Source organism: Leucopleurus acutus (genome assembly GCF_964270905.1).
Source record: "Leucopleurus acutus genome assembly, chromosome: X".
In the NCBI taxonomy this organism is placed as follows: domain Eukaryota; kingdom Metazoa; phylum Chordata; class Mammalia; order Artiodactyla; family Delphinidae; genus Leucopleurus; species Leucopleurus acutus.
The window spans coordinates 93923496-93940877 of NC_139148.1; the positions used below are offsets into that span (position 1 = coordinate 93923496).

The 17382-nt window shown below is 36.6% G+C and overlaps 1 protein-coding gene across 4 annotated transcripts in view; it reads left to right on the forward strand.

Annotated features, from left to right (window-relative positions):
- Positions 1 to 17382, forward strand: part of LOC309977894 (NACHT, LRR and PYD domains-containing protein 12-like) — a 49610-nt gene that overhangs the window by 10579 nt on the left and 21649 nt on the right. For all 4 annotated transcript variants that reach the window (XM_082864257.1, XM_082864259.1, XM_082864256.1 and 1 more), the window contains 2 exons: positions 15243 to 15330; positions 16216 to 16260. In XM_082864257.1, the coding sequence (XP_082720383.1) occupies positions 15261 to 15330; positions 16216 to 16260 (115 nt within the window). In that variant the 5' untranslated portion in view covers positions 15243 to 15260. The remainder of the gene's footprint in view (positions 1 to 15242; positions 15331 to 16215; positions 16261 to 17382) is intronic.

The following is a 17382-nucleotide window of genomic DNA, read 5'->3' on the forward strand; positions in this document are numbered from 1 at the left end:
GGTGCTTTTGGTTGTCACAGTTTATTGGTGTGTGTGTGGTGGGAAGTCCTGCTGGCATTTAGTAGATAGGGATCAGGGATACTAAATGAAGAACTGTTCCGCCAAAAATGCCATCAGCATCCCCTTGAAAAATAATGGCCTGTAGTTTTCCTGTGCTTGATTATGGTATTAAGGTTATGCATTTTTATATCTACGTTCATAAGTGAGATGGGCCTATAATTTCTTTCCCTTTACTTGTCAGTTTTGGTATCAAGATTATACTAGCCTATAGTTGTATGGTGTCATTTCCCTTCTTTTACTTTGCTTTGGAAATTTTTGTGTAAAGCTTGATTAATCTGTTCCTAGATGGTGTGGTCAAACTCTCCCACAAAACTTTCTGGGGCTGGTGACTTTTGAGGTAGAGTATTATCATTTCACATTCTTCTATGATTAATTGGTCTATTTAAGTTTTCTATTTCTTAGGCCAGTTTTGGTTGTTTATTTTCTTGGGAATTATCCATTTCACTTAGGGTTTTTAAATTATTGCTATAAAAATTATACATAGTACTTTTTGGATAATTTTTTAATCTCTTGTTTCTGTAGTTTGGTTCCCTTTCATTTTTTATGTTAATTTATGATGGCTTTATTTTTGAAATCATACTTGCTAAAAATTTGTTCATTCTATTGTTCTTTTCAGATAACTATCATTTCCTTTTATTGATTTACTCTGTTGTTTAATTGTTTGCTTTCTATTTTGATAATTATTGATTTTTTTAATTGAGGTATAATTGACATACAATGTTATATTAGTTTCAGGTGTACAAATATTTGATATTTGTATATATTGTTAAATGATCACCACAATAAGTTTAGTTAACATCCATCACCATACAAAGTTACAGAATTCTTTTTCTTGTGATGAGAACTTTAAATATTTAGTCTCTTAGTAACTTTTAAATATGTGATACAGTATTGCTAACTATAGTCACCATGCGGTACATTACATTCTCGTGATTCCCATGACTTAACTATTTTATAACTAGGAGTTTGTACTTTTTGACTCCCCTCACCCACTTTGCCCACTCCCCACCCCCCTCCCTCTCTGCCTCTGGCAACCACCAATCTGTTCTCTGTGTCTTTGAGGTTTTTTTTTTTTAACATTCTATATATAAACAAGATCACGTAGTATTTGTCTTTCTTTGTCTGACTTATTTCAATTAGAATAATGCCCTCAAGGTCCATGCATGTTGTCATAAATGGCAAGATTTTATGGTTTTTTATGGCTGAACATAGGGGGTATGTTTTGTTTTATGTGAAACTGCCATATCTTTGTACCATTTTACTCTCCTACCAACATCCTTAGTAGCATTTGGTAGTGTCAGTTTTTTTAATATTAACCATTCTGGTGAGTGTGAACTGATACCTCATTGCAGTTTTTATTTACATTTCCCTAGTGACTAATGATGTTGAGCCATCTTTTCATGTGCTATTGGCCATTTGTATATCTTCCTTTGTGAAAGGTCTGTTCAAATATTTTGCCCATTTTCTTTTTTTATTGTAGTAAAATATATATAACATAAAATTTATCACTTTAGTCACTTTTTTTAATTTTTAAATTTTATTTTATTTATATTTTTATACAACAGGTTTTTATTAGTCATCAATTGTATACACATCGGTGTATACATGTCAATCCCAATCACCCAATTCATCACACCACCACCACCACCACCCCGCCACTTTCCCACCTTGGTGTCCATACGTTTGTTCTCCACATCTGTGCCTCAATTTCTGCCCTGCGAACTGGTTCATCTGTACCATTTTTCTAGGTTCCACATATATGTGTTAATATATGATATTTGTTTTTCTTTTCCTGACTTACTTCACTCTGTATGACAGTCTCTAGATCCATCCACATCTCAACAAATGACTCAGTTTCATTCCTTTTTATGGCTGAGTAATATTCCATTGTATATATGTACCACATCTTCTTTATCCGTCTGTCGATGGGCATTTAGGTTGCTTCCATGACCTGGCTATTGTAAACAGTGCTGCAATGAACATTGGGGTGCATGTGTCTTTTTGAATTATGGTTTTCTCTGGGTATATGCCCAGTAGTGGGATTGCTGGGACATATGGTAATTCTATTTTTAGTTTTTAAAGGAACCTCCATACTGTTCTCCGTAGTGTCTGTACCACTTTACATTCCCACCAACAGTGCGAGAGGGTTCCCTTTTCTCCACACCCTCTCCAGCATTTGTTGTTTTTAGATTTTCTGATGATGCCCATTCTAACTGGTGTGAGGTGGTACCTCATTGTAGTTTTGATTTGCATTTCTCTAATAATTAGTGATGTTGAGCAGCTTTTCATGTGCTTCTTGGCCATCTGTACATCTTCTTTGGAGAAATGTCTATTTAGGTCTTCTGCCCATTTTTGGATTGGGTTGTTTGTTTCTTTAATATTGAGCTGCATGAGCTCTTTATATATTATTTTATTTATTTATTTTACATCTTTATTGGAGTATAATTGCTTTACAATGGTGTGTTAGTTTCTGCTTTATAACAAAGTGAATCAGTTATACATATACATATGTTCCCATATCTCTTCCCTCTTGCGTCTCTCTCCCTCCCACCCTCCCTATCCCACCCCTCTAGGTGGTCACAAAGCACCGAGCTGATCTCCCTGTGCTATGCGGCTGCTTCCCACTAGCTATCTACCTTACGTTTGGTAGTGTATATATGTCCATGCCTCTCTCTCGCTTTGTCACAGCTTGCCCTTCCCCCTCCCCATATCCTCAAGTCCATTCTCTTGTAGGTCTGTGTCTTTATTCCTGTCTTAGCACTAGGTTCTTCATAACATTTTTTTCTTAAATTCCATATATATGTGTTAGCATACGGTATTTGTCTTTCTCTTTCTGACTTACTTCACTCTGTATGACAGACTCTAGGCCTATCCACCTCATTACAAATAGCTCAATTTCGTTTCTTTTTATGGCTGAGTAATATTCCATTGTATATATGTGCCACATCTTCTTTATCCATTCATCCGATGATGGACACTTGGGTTGTTTCCATCTCCGGGCTATTGTAAATAGAGCTGCAATGAACATTTTGGTACATGACACTTTTTTTTTTTTTTTTTTTTTTTTTGCGGTACGCAGGCCTCTCACTGCTGTGGCCTCTCCCATGGTGGAGCACAGGCTCCAGAGGCGCGGGCCCAGCGGCCATGGCTCACGGGCCTAGCTGCTCCACGGCATGTGGGATCTTCCCGGACCGGGGCACGAACCCGTGTCCCCTGCATCGGCAGGCAGACTCTCAACCACTGCACCACCAGGGAAGCCCTGTGCATTAATTTTGTATCTTGCTACTTTACCAAATTCATTGATTAGCTCTAGTAGTTTTCTGCTAGCATCTTTAGGATTCTCTATGTATAGTATTATGTCATCTGCAAACAGTGACAGCTTTACTTCTTCTTTTCCGATTTGGATTCCTTTTATTTCCTTTTCTTCTCTGATTGCTGTGGCTAAAACTTCCAAAACTATGTTGAATAAGAGTGGTGAGAGTGGGCCACCTTGTCTTGTTCCTGATCTTAGTGGAAATGCTTTCAGTTTTTCACCATTGAGGACGATGTTGGCTGTGGGTTTGTCATATATGGCCTTTATTATGTTGAGGAAAATTCCCTCTGTGCCTACTTTCTGCAGGTTTTTTATCATAAATGGGTGTTGAATTTTGTCAAAAGCTTTCTCTGCATCTATTGAGATGACCATATGGCACTTCTCCTTCAATTTGTTAATATGGTGTATCACGTTGATTGATTTGCGTATATTGAAGAATCCTTGCATTCCTGGAATAAACCCCACTTGATCATGGTGTATGATCCGTTTAATGTGCTGTTGGATTCTGTTTGCTAGTATTTTGTTGAGAACTTTTGCATCTATGTTCATCAGTGATATTGGCCTGTAGTTTTCTTTCTTTGTGACATCCTTGTCTGGTTTTGGTATCAAGGTGATGGTGGCCTCGTAGAAGGAGTTTGGGAGTGTTCCTCCCTCTGCTATATTTTGGAAGAGTTTGAGAAGGATGGGTGTTAGCTCTTCTCTAAATGTTTGATAGAATTCGCCTGTGAAGCCATCTGGTCCTGGGCTTTTGTTTGTTAGAAGAGTTTTAATCACAGTTTCAATTTCAGTGCTTGTGATTGGTCTGTTCATATTTTCTATTTCTTCCTGATTCAGTCTTGGCAGGTTGAGCATTTCTAAGAATTTGTCCATTTCTTCCAGGTTGTCCATTTTATTGGCTTAGAGTTGCTTGTAGTAATCTCTCATGATCTTTTGTATTTCTGCAGTGTCAGTTCTTACTTTTCCTTTTTCATTTCTAATTCTATTGATTTGAGTCTTCTCCCTTCTTTTCTTGATGAGTCTGGATAATGGTTTATCTATTTTGTTTATCTTCTCAAAGAACCAGCTTTTAGTTTTATTGATCTTTGCTATAGTTTCCTTCATTTCTTTTTCATTTATTTCTGATCTGATCTTTATGATTTCTTTCCTTCTGCTAACTTTGGGGTTTTTTTGTTCTTCTTTCTCTAATTGCTTTAGGTGCAAGGTTAGGTTGTTTATTCAAGATGTTTCCTCTTTCTTAAGGTAGGATTGTATTGCTATAAACTTCCCTCTTAGAACTGCTTTTGCTGCATCCTATAGATTTTGGGTCATCGTGTCTCCATTGTCATTTGTTTCTAGGTATTCTTTGATTTCTTCAGTGATCACTTCGTTATTAAGTAGTGTATTGTTTAGCCTCCATGTGTTTGTAGTTTTTACAGATCTTTTCCTGTAATTGATATCTAGTCTCATAATGTTGTGGTCGGAAAAGATACTTGATACAATTTCAATTTTCTTATATTTACCAAGGCTTGATTTGTGACCCAAGATATGATCTATCCTGGAGAATGTTCCATGAGCACTTGAGAAAAATGTGTATTCTGTTGTTTTTGGATGGAATGTCCTATAAATATCAATTAAGTCCATCTTATTTAATGTATCATTTAAAGCTTGTGTTTCCTTATTTATTTTCTTTCGGGATGATCTGTCCATTGGTGAAAGTGGGGTGTTAAAGTCCCCTACTATGAATGTGTTACTGTCGATTTCCCCTCTTATGGCTGTTAGTATTTGCCTTATGTATTGAGGTGCTCCTATGTTGGGTGCATAAATATTTACAATTGTTATATCTTCTTCTTGGATTGATCCCTTGATCATTATGTAGTGTCCTTCCTTGTCTCTTGTAACATTCTTTATTTTAAAGTCTATTTTATCTGATACGAGTATTGCTACTCCAACTTTCTTTTGATTTCCATTTGCATGGAATATCTTTTTCCATCCCCTCACTTTCAGTCTGTATGTGTCCTTAGGTCTGAAGTGCGTCTCTTGTAGACAGCATATATATGGGTCTTGTTTTTGTATCCATTCAGCCAGTCTGTGTCTTTTGGTGCGAGCATTTAGTCCATTTACATTTAAGGAAATTATCGATATGTATGTTCCTATTCCCATTTTCTTAATTGTTTTGGGTTCGTTATTGTAGGTCTTTTCCTTCTCTTGTGTTTCTTTCCTAGAGAAGTTCCTTTAGCAGTTGTTGTAAAGCTGGTTTGGTGGTGCTGAACTCTCTCAGCTTTTGCTTGTCTGTAAAGGTTTTAATTTCGCCATCAAACCTGAATGAGATCCTTGCTGGGTAGAGTAATCTTGGTTGTGGGTTCTTCCCTTTCAGCATTTTAGGTATATCATGCCACTCCCTTCTGGCTTGTAGAGTTTCTGCTGAGAAATCAGCTGGTTAACCTTATGGGAGTTCCCTTGTATGTTATTTGTCATTTTTCCCTTGCTGCTTACAATAATTTTTCTTTGTCTTTAATTTTTGCCAATTTGATTACTTTGTGTCTCGGTGTGTTTCTCCTTGGGTTTATTCTGTATGGGACTCTCTGTGCTTCCTGGGCTTGGGTGGCTATTTCCTTTCCCATGTTAGGGAATTTTTCTACTCTAACCTCTTCAAATATTTTCTCAGGTTCTTTCTCTCTCTCTTCTCCTTCTGGGACCTCTATAATGCGAATGTTGTTGCGTTTAATGTTGTCCCAGAGGTCTCTTAGGCTGTCTTCATTTCTTTTTATTGTTTTTTCTTTATTCTGTTCTGCAGCAGTGAATTCCACCATTCTGTGTTCCAGGTTACTTATCCGTTCTTCTGCCTCAGTTATTCTGCTATTGATTCCTTCTAGTGTAGTTTTCATTTCAGTTATTGTATTGTTCATCTCTGTTTGTCCTTTAATTCTTCTAAGTCTTTGTTAAACATTTCTTGCATTTTCTCGATCTTTGCCTCCATTCTTTTTCCAAGGTCCTGGATCATCTTCACTATCGTTATTCTGAATTCTTTTTCTGGAGGTTGCCTATCTCCACTTCATTTAGTTGTTTTTCTGGGGTTTTATCTTGTTCCTTCATCTGGTACATAGCCCTCTGCCTTTTCATCTTGTCTATCTGTGAATGTGGTTTTTGTTCCACAGGCTGCAGGATTGTAGTTCTTCTTGCTTCTGCTGTCTGCCCTCTGGTGGATGAGGCTATTTAAGAGGCTTGTGCAAGTTTCCTGATGGGAGGGACTGCTGGTGGGTAGAGCTCACTTTAGTCACTTTTATGTGTACAATTCAGTGGCATTAAGTACTTTACATTGTTATCCAAGCATCACCACTAGCCACCTCCAACATTTTTTCATCTTCCCAAAGTGAAACTCTGTACCCATTAAACAATAACTCCCCATTACCCTCTGCCCCCAGACCCTGGTAACCACTGTTATAGTTTCTGACTCTATGAATTTGACTATTCTATGTACTTCATATAATTAGAATCCTATAATATTTTTTATTTTGTGCCTGGCTTATTTCACTTTGCGTAATGTTTTCAAATTTAATCCATGTAGCATGTTTCAGAATTTTCTTCCCTTTAAAGGCTGAATAATGTGTTGTATGTCTAGACCACATTTTGTTTATCCATTCATCCACTGATGGACATTTGGGTTGTTTCCACTTTCTCATTTTCTTCTATAATTGCATTTTTCATTGATTTTTTCCTACTTTTACAGTTGATTTTTTCTATTTTTTAATTGAGTTATAATTAACATATAACACTGTTTTGGTTTTAGGTGTACGACATAATGACTTGATACATGTATATATTGCAAAATGATTACCACAAGTTTAGTTTATAGTTTTTATTAAATTGATCTGATTGATTTTATTCACATACCATAATACCCATCCTTTTAAAGTATACAATTTAGTTATTTTCAGTATATTCACAATGCTGTGTAACCATCACCACTATTTAATTCCAGAATGTTTCTAACACCTCAAACAGAATCCCATAACCATTAGCAGTCACTACCACTTCCCCTTTTCCCCGAACCCCTGGCAACCACTAATCTACTTTCTTTCTCTATGGATTTGTCTGTTACGTACATTTCATATAAATGGAATTTCGTGTCTGGCTTCCTTCATGTAGCATAATGTTTTCAAGGCTCATCCATGTTATAGCACGCTTCAGTACCTTGTTCCTTTTTATGGCTGGATAGTACTCCACTGTAAGTATACCACATTTTGTTTATTCAGTTCATCAGTTGGTGGACATTGGGGTTGTTCCCACCTTTTTTGCTATTTAGTATAGTGATGCTGTGACTATTTTTGTACAAATTTTTGTTTAAATACCTGTTTTCAATTGTTTTGGGTATATACCTAGGAGTAAAATTGCTGGGTCACATGGTAATCCTGTGTTTAACTTATTGAGGAGCTGCTGAACTTTTCCATAGTGACTGCACCATTTTATATTCCCACTGGCAATGTATGAGTGTTCTGATTTTTCCACATTCTTGCCATTTTTCATATTTTAAATTACAGCCATTCCAGTGGATGTGAAATAGATTCTTATTCAGTTATAAAAGGGAATGAAGAACTGATACATGCTACAACATGGATGAATCTTGAAAACATTATGGTAAGAAAAGAAGCCAGACACAAAAGGACACGTATTGTATGATTCCATTTATATGAAATGTCCAGAATAGGCAAATCCTTAGAGACATAAAGTAGAATTGTGGTTGCCAGGGGCTGGGGTGGGGGGAGAATGTGGAGTGTCTGCTTAATGAGTACAGCATTTTGTCTTGGGGTGATGAAAATGTTCTGGAATTGGATAGTGGTGATGGTTGCAAAACTTTGTGAATATACTACAAAGCAATGAGTTGTACACTTTAAAAGGGTGAATTTTATGATATGTGAATCATATCTCAATAAAAAAATCCAGAGTCTCATTTTAGGCCTGGAGGTGAGATTTGTAGCATTTCTTTCTCCTGTTTTTGGCAGCATGCATACCATGTCGAGTCACCATGAAAAGTTGTACAGTTTGTTGACTGAAAAGGCACACAGCCAAGGGTGTGAAGGGGGAGTGAAATTAGCCCATACCCTGCTCTCTAACCTGTGTTCCCTAGCTTGGTGTTCCCCTAGCCCAGAGGAAGAAGCACCATTTTACCATTTTGTAATTCAGCTGCTTGGAGGAGACTCAATTACTTACTTTGATTTCTCTTCTTGAAGAGGGCACCTTTTGGTACTTTGCTTAATGATTCCATATATTCTAGTGGAACTCCTAGTACAATGGATACTACTTTCCCATCGTGGAATTTGGGCCATCTCACAGCCTTTTACTCTAACTGGGTCTAATAACCAGTTATAAAATACCCCCATAGTTCCCTAAAGGTCTGTTGACTGTAACTAGCTCTCTGGTATAATTTCTTTTTCTTTTCAATTTCTTTTTTTTTCTAGTTTTTTCGAGATATAATTGACATACAGCACTGTGTAAGTTTAAGATGTACAGCATAGTGATATGACTTACATACATCATGAAATCATTATGTTGTCTCATATAGGTACAACATTAAAGAAATAGAAAAAATATTTTTTCCTGGTGATGAGAACTCTTAGGATTTACTCTCCTAACAGCTTTTATACAGCAGTGTTAATTATCTTCATCATGCTGTATATTAAATCCATAGTACTATATTTATCTTATAACTGGAAGTTTGTACCTTTTGACTACCTTCACCTAATTCCCCCCCACACACACCTCTGGTGGTCACAAATCTGATTTCTTTTTCTAGGAGTTTGTTTCTTTGTTTGTTTTGGAAGTATAATTAACCTACAACACTATGTTAGTTTCTGGTACACAACATAGTGATGCAATATTTCTATACATTTCAAAATGTCATCGTAAGTCTAGTTGTCATCTGTTACCATACAAAGATATTACATAATTATTGAGTATATTCCCCACACTGTGACTCATTTACTTTGTAACTGAAAGTTTGTACCTCTTGATCTCCCTCACTTATTTCTCTCCTCCCCCAGTCTCCTCCAATCTTGTTACTACCTGTTTCTTCTCTATATCTATGACTCTGTTTCTGTTTAATTATGCTTGTTAATTCATTTTGTTTTTTAGATTACACATATAAGTGAGATTATGTGGTATTTGTCTTTATCTGTCTGACTTATTTTGCTTAGTATAATACACTCTAGGTCCATCCATGTTGTTGCAAATGGCAAGATTTCATGGCTGAGTAATGTTCCATTTTATATATATATATATATATATATATATATATATATATATATATATTTATCTATCAATGGAAACTTAGGTTCCTTCCATATCTTGGCTATTAGAAATAATGCTGCAATGCAATATCAAAAAAACAACCCAGTCAAAAAATGGGTGGACGATCTACATAGACATATCTCCAAAGAAGATATACAGATGGCTAAAAAGCACATGGAAAGATACTCAACATCACTAATTATTAGAGAAATGCAAATCAAAACTACAATGAGATATCACCTCACACTGGTCAGAATGGCCATCATCAAAAAATCTACAAACAATAAATGCTGGAGAGGGTGTGGAGAAAAGGGAACCATCCTACACTGTTTGTGGGAATGTAAACTGGTACAGCCACTATGGAGAACAGTATGGAGGTTCCTTAAAAAACTAAAAACAGAGCTACCATATGATCCAGCAATCCCACTCCTGGGCATATATCTGGAGAAAACCATGAATTGAAAAGATACATGCACCCCAGTGTTCATTACAGCACTGTTTACAATAGCTAGGACATGTAAGCAACCTAAATGTCCATCAACAGAGGAGTGGATAAAGAAGATGTGGTACATATATGCAATGGAATATTACTCAGACATAAAAAAGAACAAAATAATGCCATTTGCAGCAACATGGATGGACCTAGGGATTGTCATACTGAGTGAAGTAAGTCAGAGAAAGACAAATATCATATGATATCACTTATATGTGGAATCTAAAAAAAGGGTACAAATGAACTTATCTGCAAAACAGAAATAGAGTTACAGATGTAGAAAACAAACTTATGATTACCAGGGGGTAAGGTGTGGGGGAGGGATAAATTGGAAGATTGGGATTGACATATATACACTACTATATATAAAATAGATAACTAATACGGACCTACTATATAGCACAGGGAACTCTACTCAATACTCTGTAATGGCCTATATGGAAAAAGAGTCTAAAAACGAGTGGATACCTAGAGGAGTGGGATAAGGAAGATGGGAGGGAGATGTAAGAGGGAGGAGATATGGGGATATATGTATATGTATAGCTGATTCACTTAGTTATAAAGCAGAAGCTAACACACCATTGTAAAGCAATTATACTCCAGTAAAGATGTTAAAAAAATTAAAAAAATAAAAAACTGGAAAAAATAAAAAAAAAAAGAGTGGATATATGTATATGTATAACTGATTCACTTTGCTGTACACCTGAAACTAACACAACATTGTTAATCAATTGTACTCTAATAAAAATTTAAAAAAACTAGTGCTGTGATGAACATAGGGTTGTTTATGTATTTTCTAATTAATGTTTTCATTTTCTTCAGATAAATACCCATAAGTGGAATTGCTGGATTTTATGGTAGTTCTATTTTTAATTTTTTGAGGGATCTCCATACTGTTTTCCGTAGTGGCTGCACCAATTTACATTCTCATCAACAGTGCACAAGGGTTCCCTTTTCTCCATATCCTTACCAACACTTGTTACTGTCTTTTTTTTGCGGTATGTGGGCCTCCCACTGCTGTGGCCTCTCCCGTTGTGGAGCACAGGCTCCGGACGTGCAGGTTCAGCGACCATGGCTCACGGGCCCAGCCGCTCCGTGGCATGTGGGATCTTCCCAGACCGGGGCACGAACCCGTGTCCCCTGCATCGGCAGGTGGACTCTCAACCACTGCGCCACCAGGGAAGCCCTTGTTACTGTCTTTTTGATAATAGCCATTCTGACAGGTGTGAGGTGATATCTCATTGTGGTTTTCATTTGCATTTTCTTGATGGTTAATGATATTGAGCATCTTTTCATATTCTTGTTGGCCATCTGTATGTCTTCTTTGGAAAAAAGGGGCTATTCAGTTCCTCTGCCCATTTTTTAATTGGGTTGTTTGTTTTTTTGATGTTGAGTTTTATGAGTTCTTTGTATATTTTGGATATTAACCCCCTATAGGATGTATCATTTGCAAATATTGTCTCCCATTCAGCAGGTGGCCTTTTCATTTTGTTGATAGTTTCCTTCACTGTGTAAAAGCATTTTAGTTTGATGTAGTCCCATTTGATTCTTGCTCTTGTTTCTTTTGCCTAAGGAGACATATCCAAAAATATATTGCTAAGACTGATATCAAAGAGTGTACTGCCTATGTTTTCTTCTAGAAGTTTTATGGTTTCAGGTCTTACATTTAAGTCTTCAATCTATTTTGAGTTTATTTTTGTATATGGTGTGAGAAAGTAGTCCAGTTTGATTCTTTTGAATGTAGTTGTCCAGTTTTCCCAACACCATTTATTGAAGAGGCTGTGTTTTCCCCATTGTTTATTTTTTCCTCCTTTGTGTAGATTAATTGCCCATATAAAGGTGGGTTCATTTCTGGGCTGTCTATTGTATTCCATTGATCTGTGTCTGTTTTTATGCCAGTACCATACTGTTTTGATTACTGTAGCTTTGTAGTATAGTTTGAGATCAGGTAGCATGATACTTTATTTTGTTTTCCTTTCTCAAGATTATTTTAGCTAATTGGGATCTTTTGTATTGCCACACAAATTTTAGAATATTTGTTCTGTGAAAAATGCCATTGGTATTTTGATAGGGATTGCAGTGAATCTGTAGATTGCCTTGGGTAATATGGTCATTTTAACAATATTAATTTTTCCAATCCATGAGTGCAGTATATCTTTCCATCTCTTTGTGTCATCTTCAGTTTCATCAGTGTCTTATAGTTTTCTGAGTACACATCTTTTAGCTCCTTAGGTAGACTTATTCCCAGGTATTTTATTCTTTTTGATGCAACTGTGAATGGGATTGTTTTCTTAACTTCTCTTTCTGATAGCTTGTTGTTAGTGTTTCTGGTATAATTTCTATGTCAGAGTTCTTTAGTTGCAGGCAATAGAAATTGATTCTGTATAACTTAACTTGAGCAAAAATAGAGATTTTTGGAAGGATACTGGAGTTACATGAAACTACATGAAGTGCTCAAAAACAAGGTTTCAGGGAGGTCAGGAACTAAGGAAGCTTGGGGCATTTGGGTATCAGAACCTCAGTCTCTATAGTCCCCACTCAGGTTTTAAAATTCATGCACAGAGAATCTGATTATTCCATTGAGAGATATGGGATATCTTATCAAAACCAAGATCAGTGAAAGAATGGTGGACAAACCAAACAGTAGTTACCAACAGAGGTAAGAAAAAGAGAGGTGTCAGCATCTAAGTGGAGATATTGAGTAAGCCTTTAGATAAATAAATCTGGATCTGAGAGAAGAGGGCTAGACTGGGATAGACAATTAGGAGTTGTAAGGAATGATTGAAATCATAGGCATTGTAGAGATTGCCTAGGAAGAGAGTCAGTGACCATGTACCCCTCCAGCTCCATTACCTGAGGGCAGGAGTGCTTACCGGAGTAATTTGTAACTAGAGAATTTTTTTTTCTACTTTTTAGAGGACATGCTATTCCTAGTGACTGGGAAAAGAACCCAGGATGTGGGAATATGACACTGTGCTGGGAGCACTCTGTCTCATAAGAAGTTGTTATGTGGAGATTTTAATAGAATGTAACTTCTTTCTGTCAGTTATAATAAATGCCAACTTATTTTTCTCTAACATTATTTATATTGCACTTGGTCCTCTGCTAAGAGTTTTATGTGTGTCATCTTATTTAATCCTCACAACAAAATAATGCAATAGTTATTATTATCACCATATTTTACAGATGGGTTACTGTAGTCTCAGGAGTTTAAGTAACTTTACTCGAAGTCATCTGGCTAGGATGCAGTGGAAATGGAATTTAAGTAAGGTCTATCTGAGTTTAGACATTTTTACTCTCTATCAAATGATACAGCAATGCCAACATTAGCTATAGTTTAGGATTATTGAGCCCTTACTATGTACCATGTAGTGTACTGAATACTTCATATGCATACTTCATTTAATCCTCATAATAACTTTTTAAGAAAGGTTGTGATCAACTGTTGTTATAAACTGTTGTTATCCCTATCTAATAGTTGAGGAATCTGAGGCTTAGAGATGTTAATTCCGTGGTTGTCACATAGTTAGTAAGTGGTAGAGTCAGGGCCTGAACACATCTGTTTGATTCCAAAGCCTGTGTGTTTCACCAATACACTCTATCAAAAAAACTAATTCTTAGAACAGTGGCTCTTTTCCCTGGCTGTGTATTTGAATCACCTTGGGAACTTAAGAAAAAGTCGATGCCAAACCTCATCATCAAAGATTTTGATTTAATTAATCAGGAATGCAGACTAGGCACTGTATTATTTTTAAGATTTTATTCATTTATTCAGTTTATTCAATGAACATTTAATGAATGTCTTCTCTATGTCAAACACTTTCTAGGCATTTACTCTCTAGCAAGATGTATTAGTTAGCTATTGCCACAACAATACATAACAACAAGCACGAAATCTCAGTGGCATGAAAAGTTAAGAATTTATTAAGCACTTATTCTCACCGATCTGGAGGCCAGCTGGGACTCAGCTGATTAGGCAGGGTTCTGTTGGGCAACTCTGATTCGGGCTGGGGTGACTGTTTTTCTTGCTGCAGGACTATGAGTAAACTGGGGTGGCTCTACTGCATGTATTTCTCATCCTTGGATGAGTGGACTACCTGGGGCTTGTTTCTCTCATGGCTCATCTCATGCCAGTGGCAGAATCACAAGAGGGAGCATGTACAACTGTGCAAGCACATATCAGGGCCCTACTTGAGTCACATCTGTGTACACTCCATTACCCAGAGCAAGTTTCAAAGCTGAGCTCAAAGATAAGAGGTGGGAAAAAAAAGATAAGAGGTGGGAAAATAAGTTCCACTTCTTTGGTGTGGACCTGCCAAGTTCATGGCAAGGGCTGAGAATTGGGGCCAATAATTCAATTTAAGGGGAAATACTGAAAGTGAATAATAAACCTAACTCATAAGAAAATAATCAAGTGTGTTAGAAATTGATAAGTAATATTGCAACAAAGAAAACAAATTCTGGAAGGTGGTGTGAAGGTAATTCTAATGTGCAACTGGGACTTAGGACCACTGATCTTACAATGTTCAACCTGGAAAGAAACCTGGGCTAACATTCTCTCCACCATTTTGAAAATAATAAAACAGATTCAGAAAGTAGAAGAATCTTACTCAAGGTCCATAGGTAGATAGTTATAGAAATGGAACTAGGGCTTGGATCTCCTGACTCTCTAAACTGTTTCTCTTATACCACAGTATTCTAATCTGTGGTCTTAGAATTCTCCCTTTACCAGTGGTACCAAATTGACTGTGTTGTAGAAGGACACAGTCATTCTTTCTTATCTTGGCCACAAACATTAGAGGTATACTGCCTAAATCCTATCCTTCCCTTAATAACGCATTTTAGAGCTCAATTTGACATTTCCCGTATTTGTACTCTTCAAAAGTCTGTGGATATTCTATACTCTTTAGTTTTTTTTTCTCTTCAAGCTGAAGACTGTTGATTTTGGTCTATCTTCCTGTGATCTCCTAGTCCCACACTAGCTCTCTACTTGGTTACTAGGCCTTCTCTCTTCCCCAGCTCTGTGATGCTTTGAGTAGTCTTTCTTGAGTTACTTTTTTACTCTGGGCTTCCACCAGGCATTAAAGTCATCATTTCTGTTTTGGGTTACAGTCTTCTTGATTTGCCAGGATGAACAGTCAAAAGAAACGAAAAGATATGGAACCTGCTTGCACCTGGAGCTTATTGTCTGAACAGAAAGGTGAGTAACTGAATGAGGTAAAAAAGGGTGTAATCTAGGTAATCTTGTTCATTCTCTTTCCCCTACTTCTCCTCATGGACTGTGGGATTTTTCTGAATCTTTAAAATTGTGTTGTATGTGTATAGGTATATGTATATTAAGGTATTACATGGATACAGAATTTACCCATTAATAATCTCTCCACAATTTTTGTGAAGAGGCATCTGGTGTTTATAATGTTTTCCATAGTCCCCAAAGCATCTATAATCCTAAAAGACTCTTAAGTCTCTTCCTTTACTGTAACCACAGATTTTCATAGGAAACAGCACAAAAGAGTAAAGAGTGAAGATTTCTGGAGTCCTTCCCCATGTGGCTGATTCCTGAACTCCAAGGAATGTTTAGTTATGGGGAATAGAAACTGGTTATCTTCAACAGACCACTCACTTGGTGCCCATTTCTGTGACATTCTAATATCTGTCTCTCCATACTCTGCTTCCTCCCATCCACCTAGTCACAGCTCCCAACTATGTCTCACTCTTGCCTATAAAGGTGTGCAAGTACTAAAAACCTATAGGAAAAAAAATACCAGAAACAGTCACTTAAAATAATGAATGCCCCTTTAAATTCATGCCTAAAATTTTCCTTATTTATCATATAAATATAAATGTTTACACCCTAAATATATTTGTGCGGGAATTTCTTAGGTTTACTTTATGTTGGACATTAGCTATGAAATACCTTTTTGGTAAGTTAGAATAGATGTGAGGTGACTTGCTTGCTTTGTTTTATTTCTGTTTGGGGAACAGCATGAATGGCTGTAATAGTGTGACTAAATTTCTGTGTATTTCATGTTTTGGTACAAAGGTGTATTTGCGATACTCTTAACCCCAGCTCTTCCTCCCACAGCTGCTTCAAGTTCTCTGGCTTCATTTTCATGGAAGGAGCTTACAGGTAGATGTCTTTTCTGATTTACTCTTTTTCTGTTTTGGGAATAGTGTCTCCCATGAACCCCACTCATCCCCACTCCTCTCCCATTTTTCCCCCCATATTCACTGAGCAACAATCAATGGGTTTTTTGGTAATATTCATGAAGTCCCAAACTGTCATAACAAATAGGACTTTTATATCATTTAGAATAGATATTCAAATACTAGGAGGACCTCTGATGATGGTAGTCAAGCACCAGATATACAGGACTTTATGGAGACAATAGACCAGTCTGCTTCTGGAATGATCTAGGTTGAGGTCAACAAATTACAGCTAGTGAGCCAAATCCAGCCAGCTGCCTGTTTTTGTAAATAAACTTTTACTGGAACCACCCATGCCCATTCATTTACATATTGTCTAGGGCTGCTTTCACGCTAATATGGCAGAGTTGAGTAAAGGTATACCTTGTTTTATTGCGCTTCATTTTATTGTACTTCACAGATATTATGGTTCTTTACAAATTGAAGATTCGTGGCAACCCTGTGTTGCCAGATGATGATTAGCATTTTTTTGCACTAAAGAACTTTTTAATTAAGGTGTGTACATTGTTTTTTAGATAAAATGCTATTGCACACCTAATAGACTACAGTACAGTTAGTGTAAGTGTAACTTTTATATGCACTAGGAAACCAAAAAGTTTGTGTGACTTGCTTTATTGCAATATTCGCTTTATTGCAGTGGTCTGGAACTAAACCCACAATATCTCCAAGGCATGCCTGTAATTGCAGCAGAGACCTAAAAGCCTAATCTATTTATGGAACTTTACAGAAAAAGTTTGCAAACACTTATCTAGATCAGCATTCCCCAACCTGAATTCTACAGAATACTATTCTCCAGGAATTAATAATTTTGCTTTTAATAAAGGGTTCTGTAGTCATTTAAGTCCAGAAAATACTGGATTAAACAAAGTTAAACAGTCTGTTTTTTTTTTAACTGTTGATTCGCTCAGAGCCTTTCATATGCTAATATGTATTGAGAAACTCTAAAATGGGATAGAAGGTGCATTCCCCTTACCTTATTTGACCACTGGACACCTTTTTCACAGCTCTCCTATTAATATCTTGCAAAAATGTTACACAAGAAACT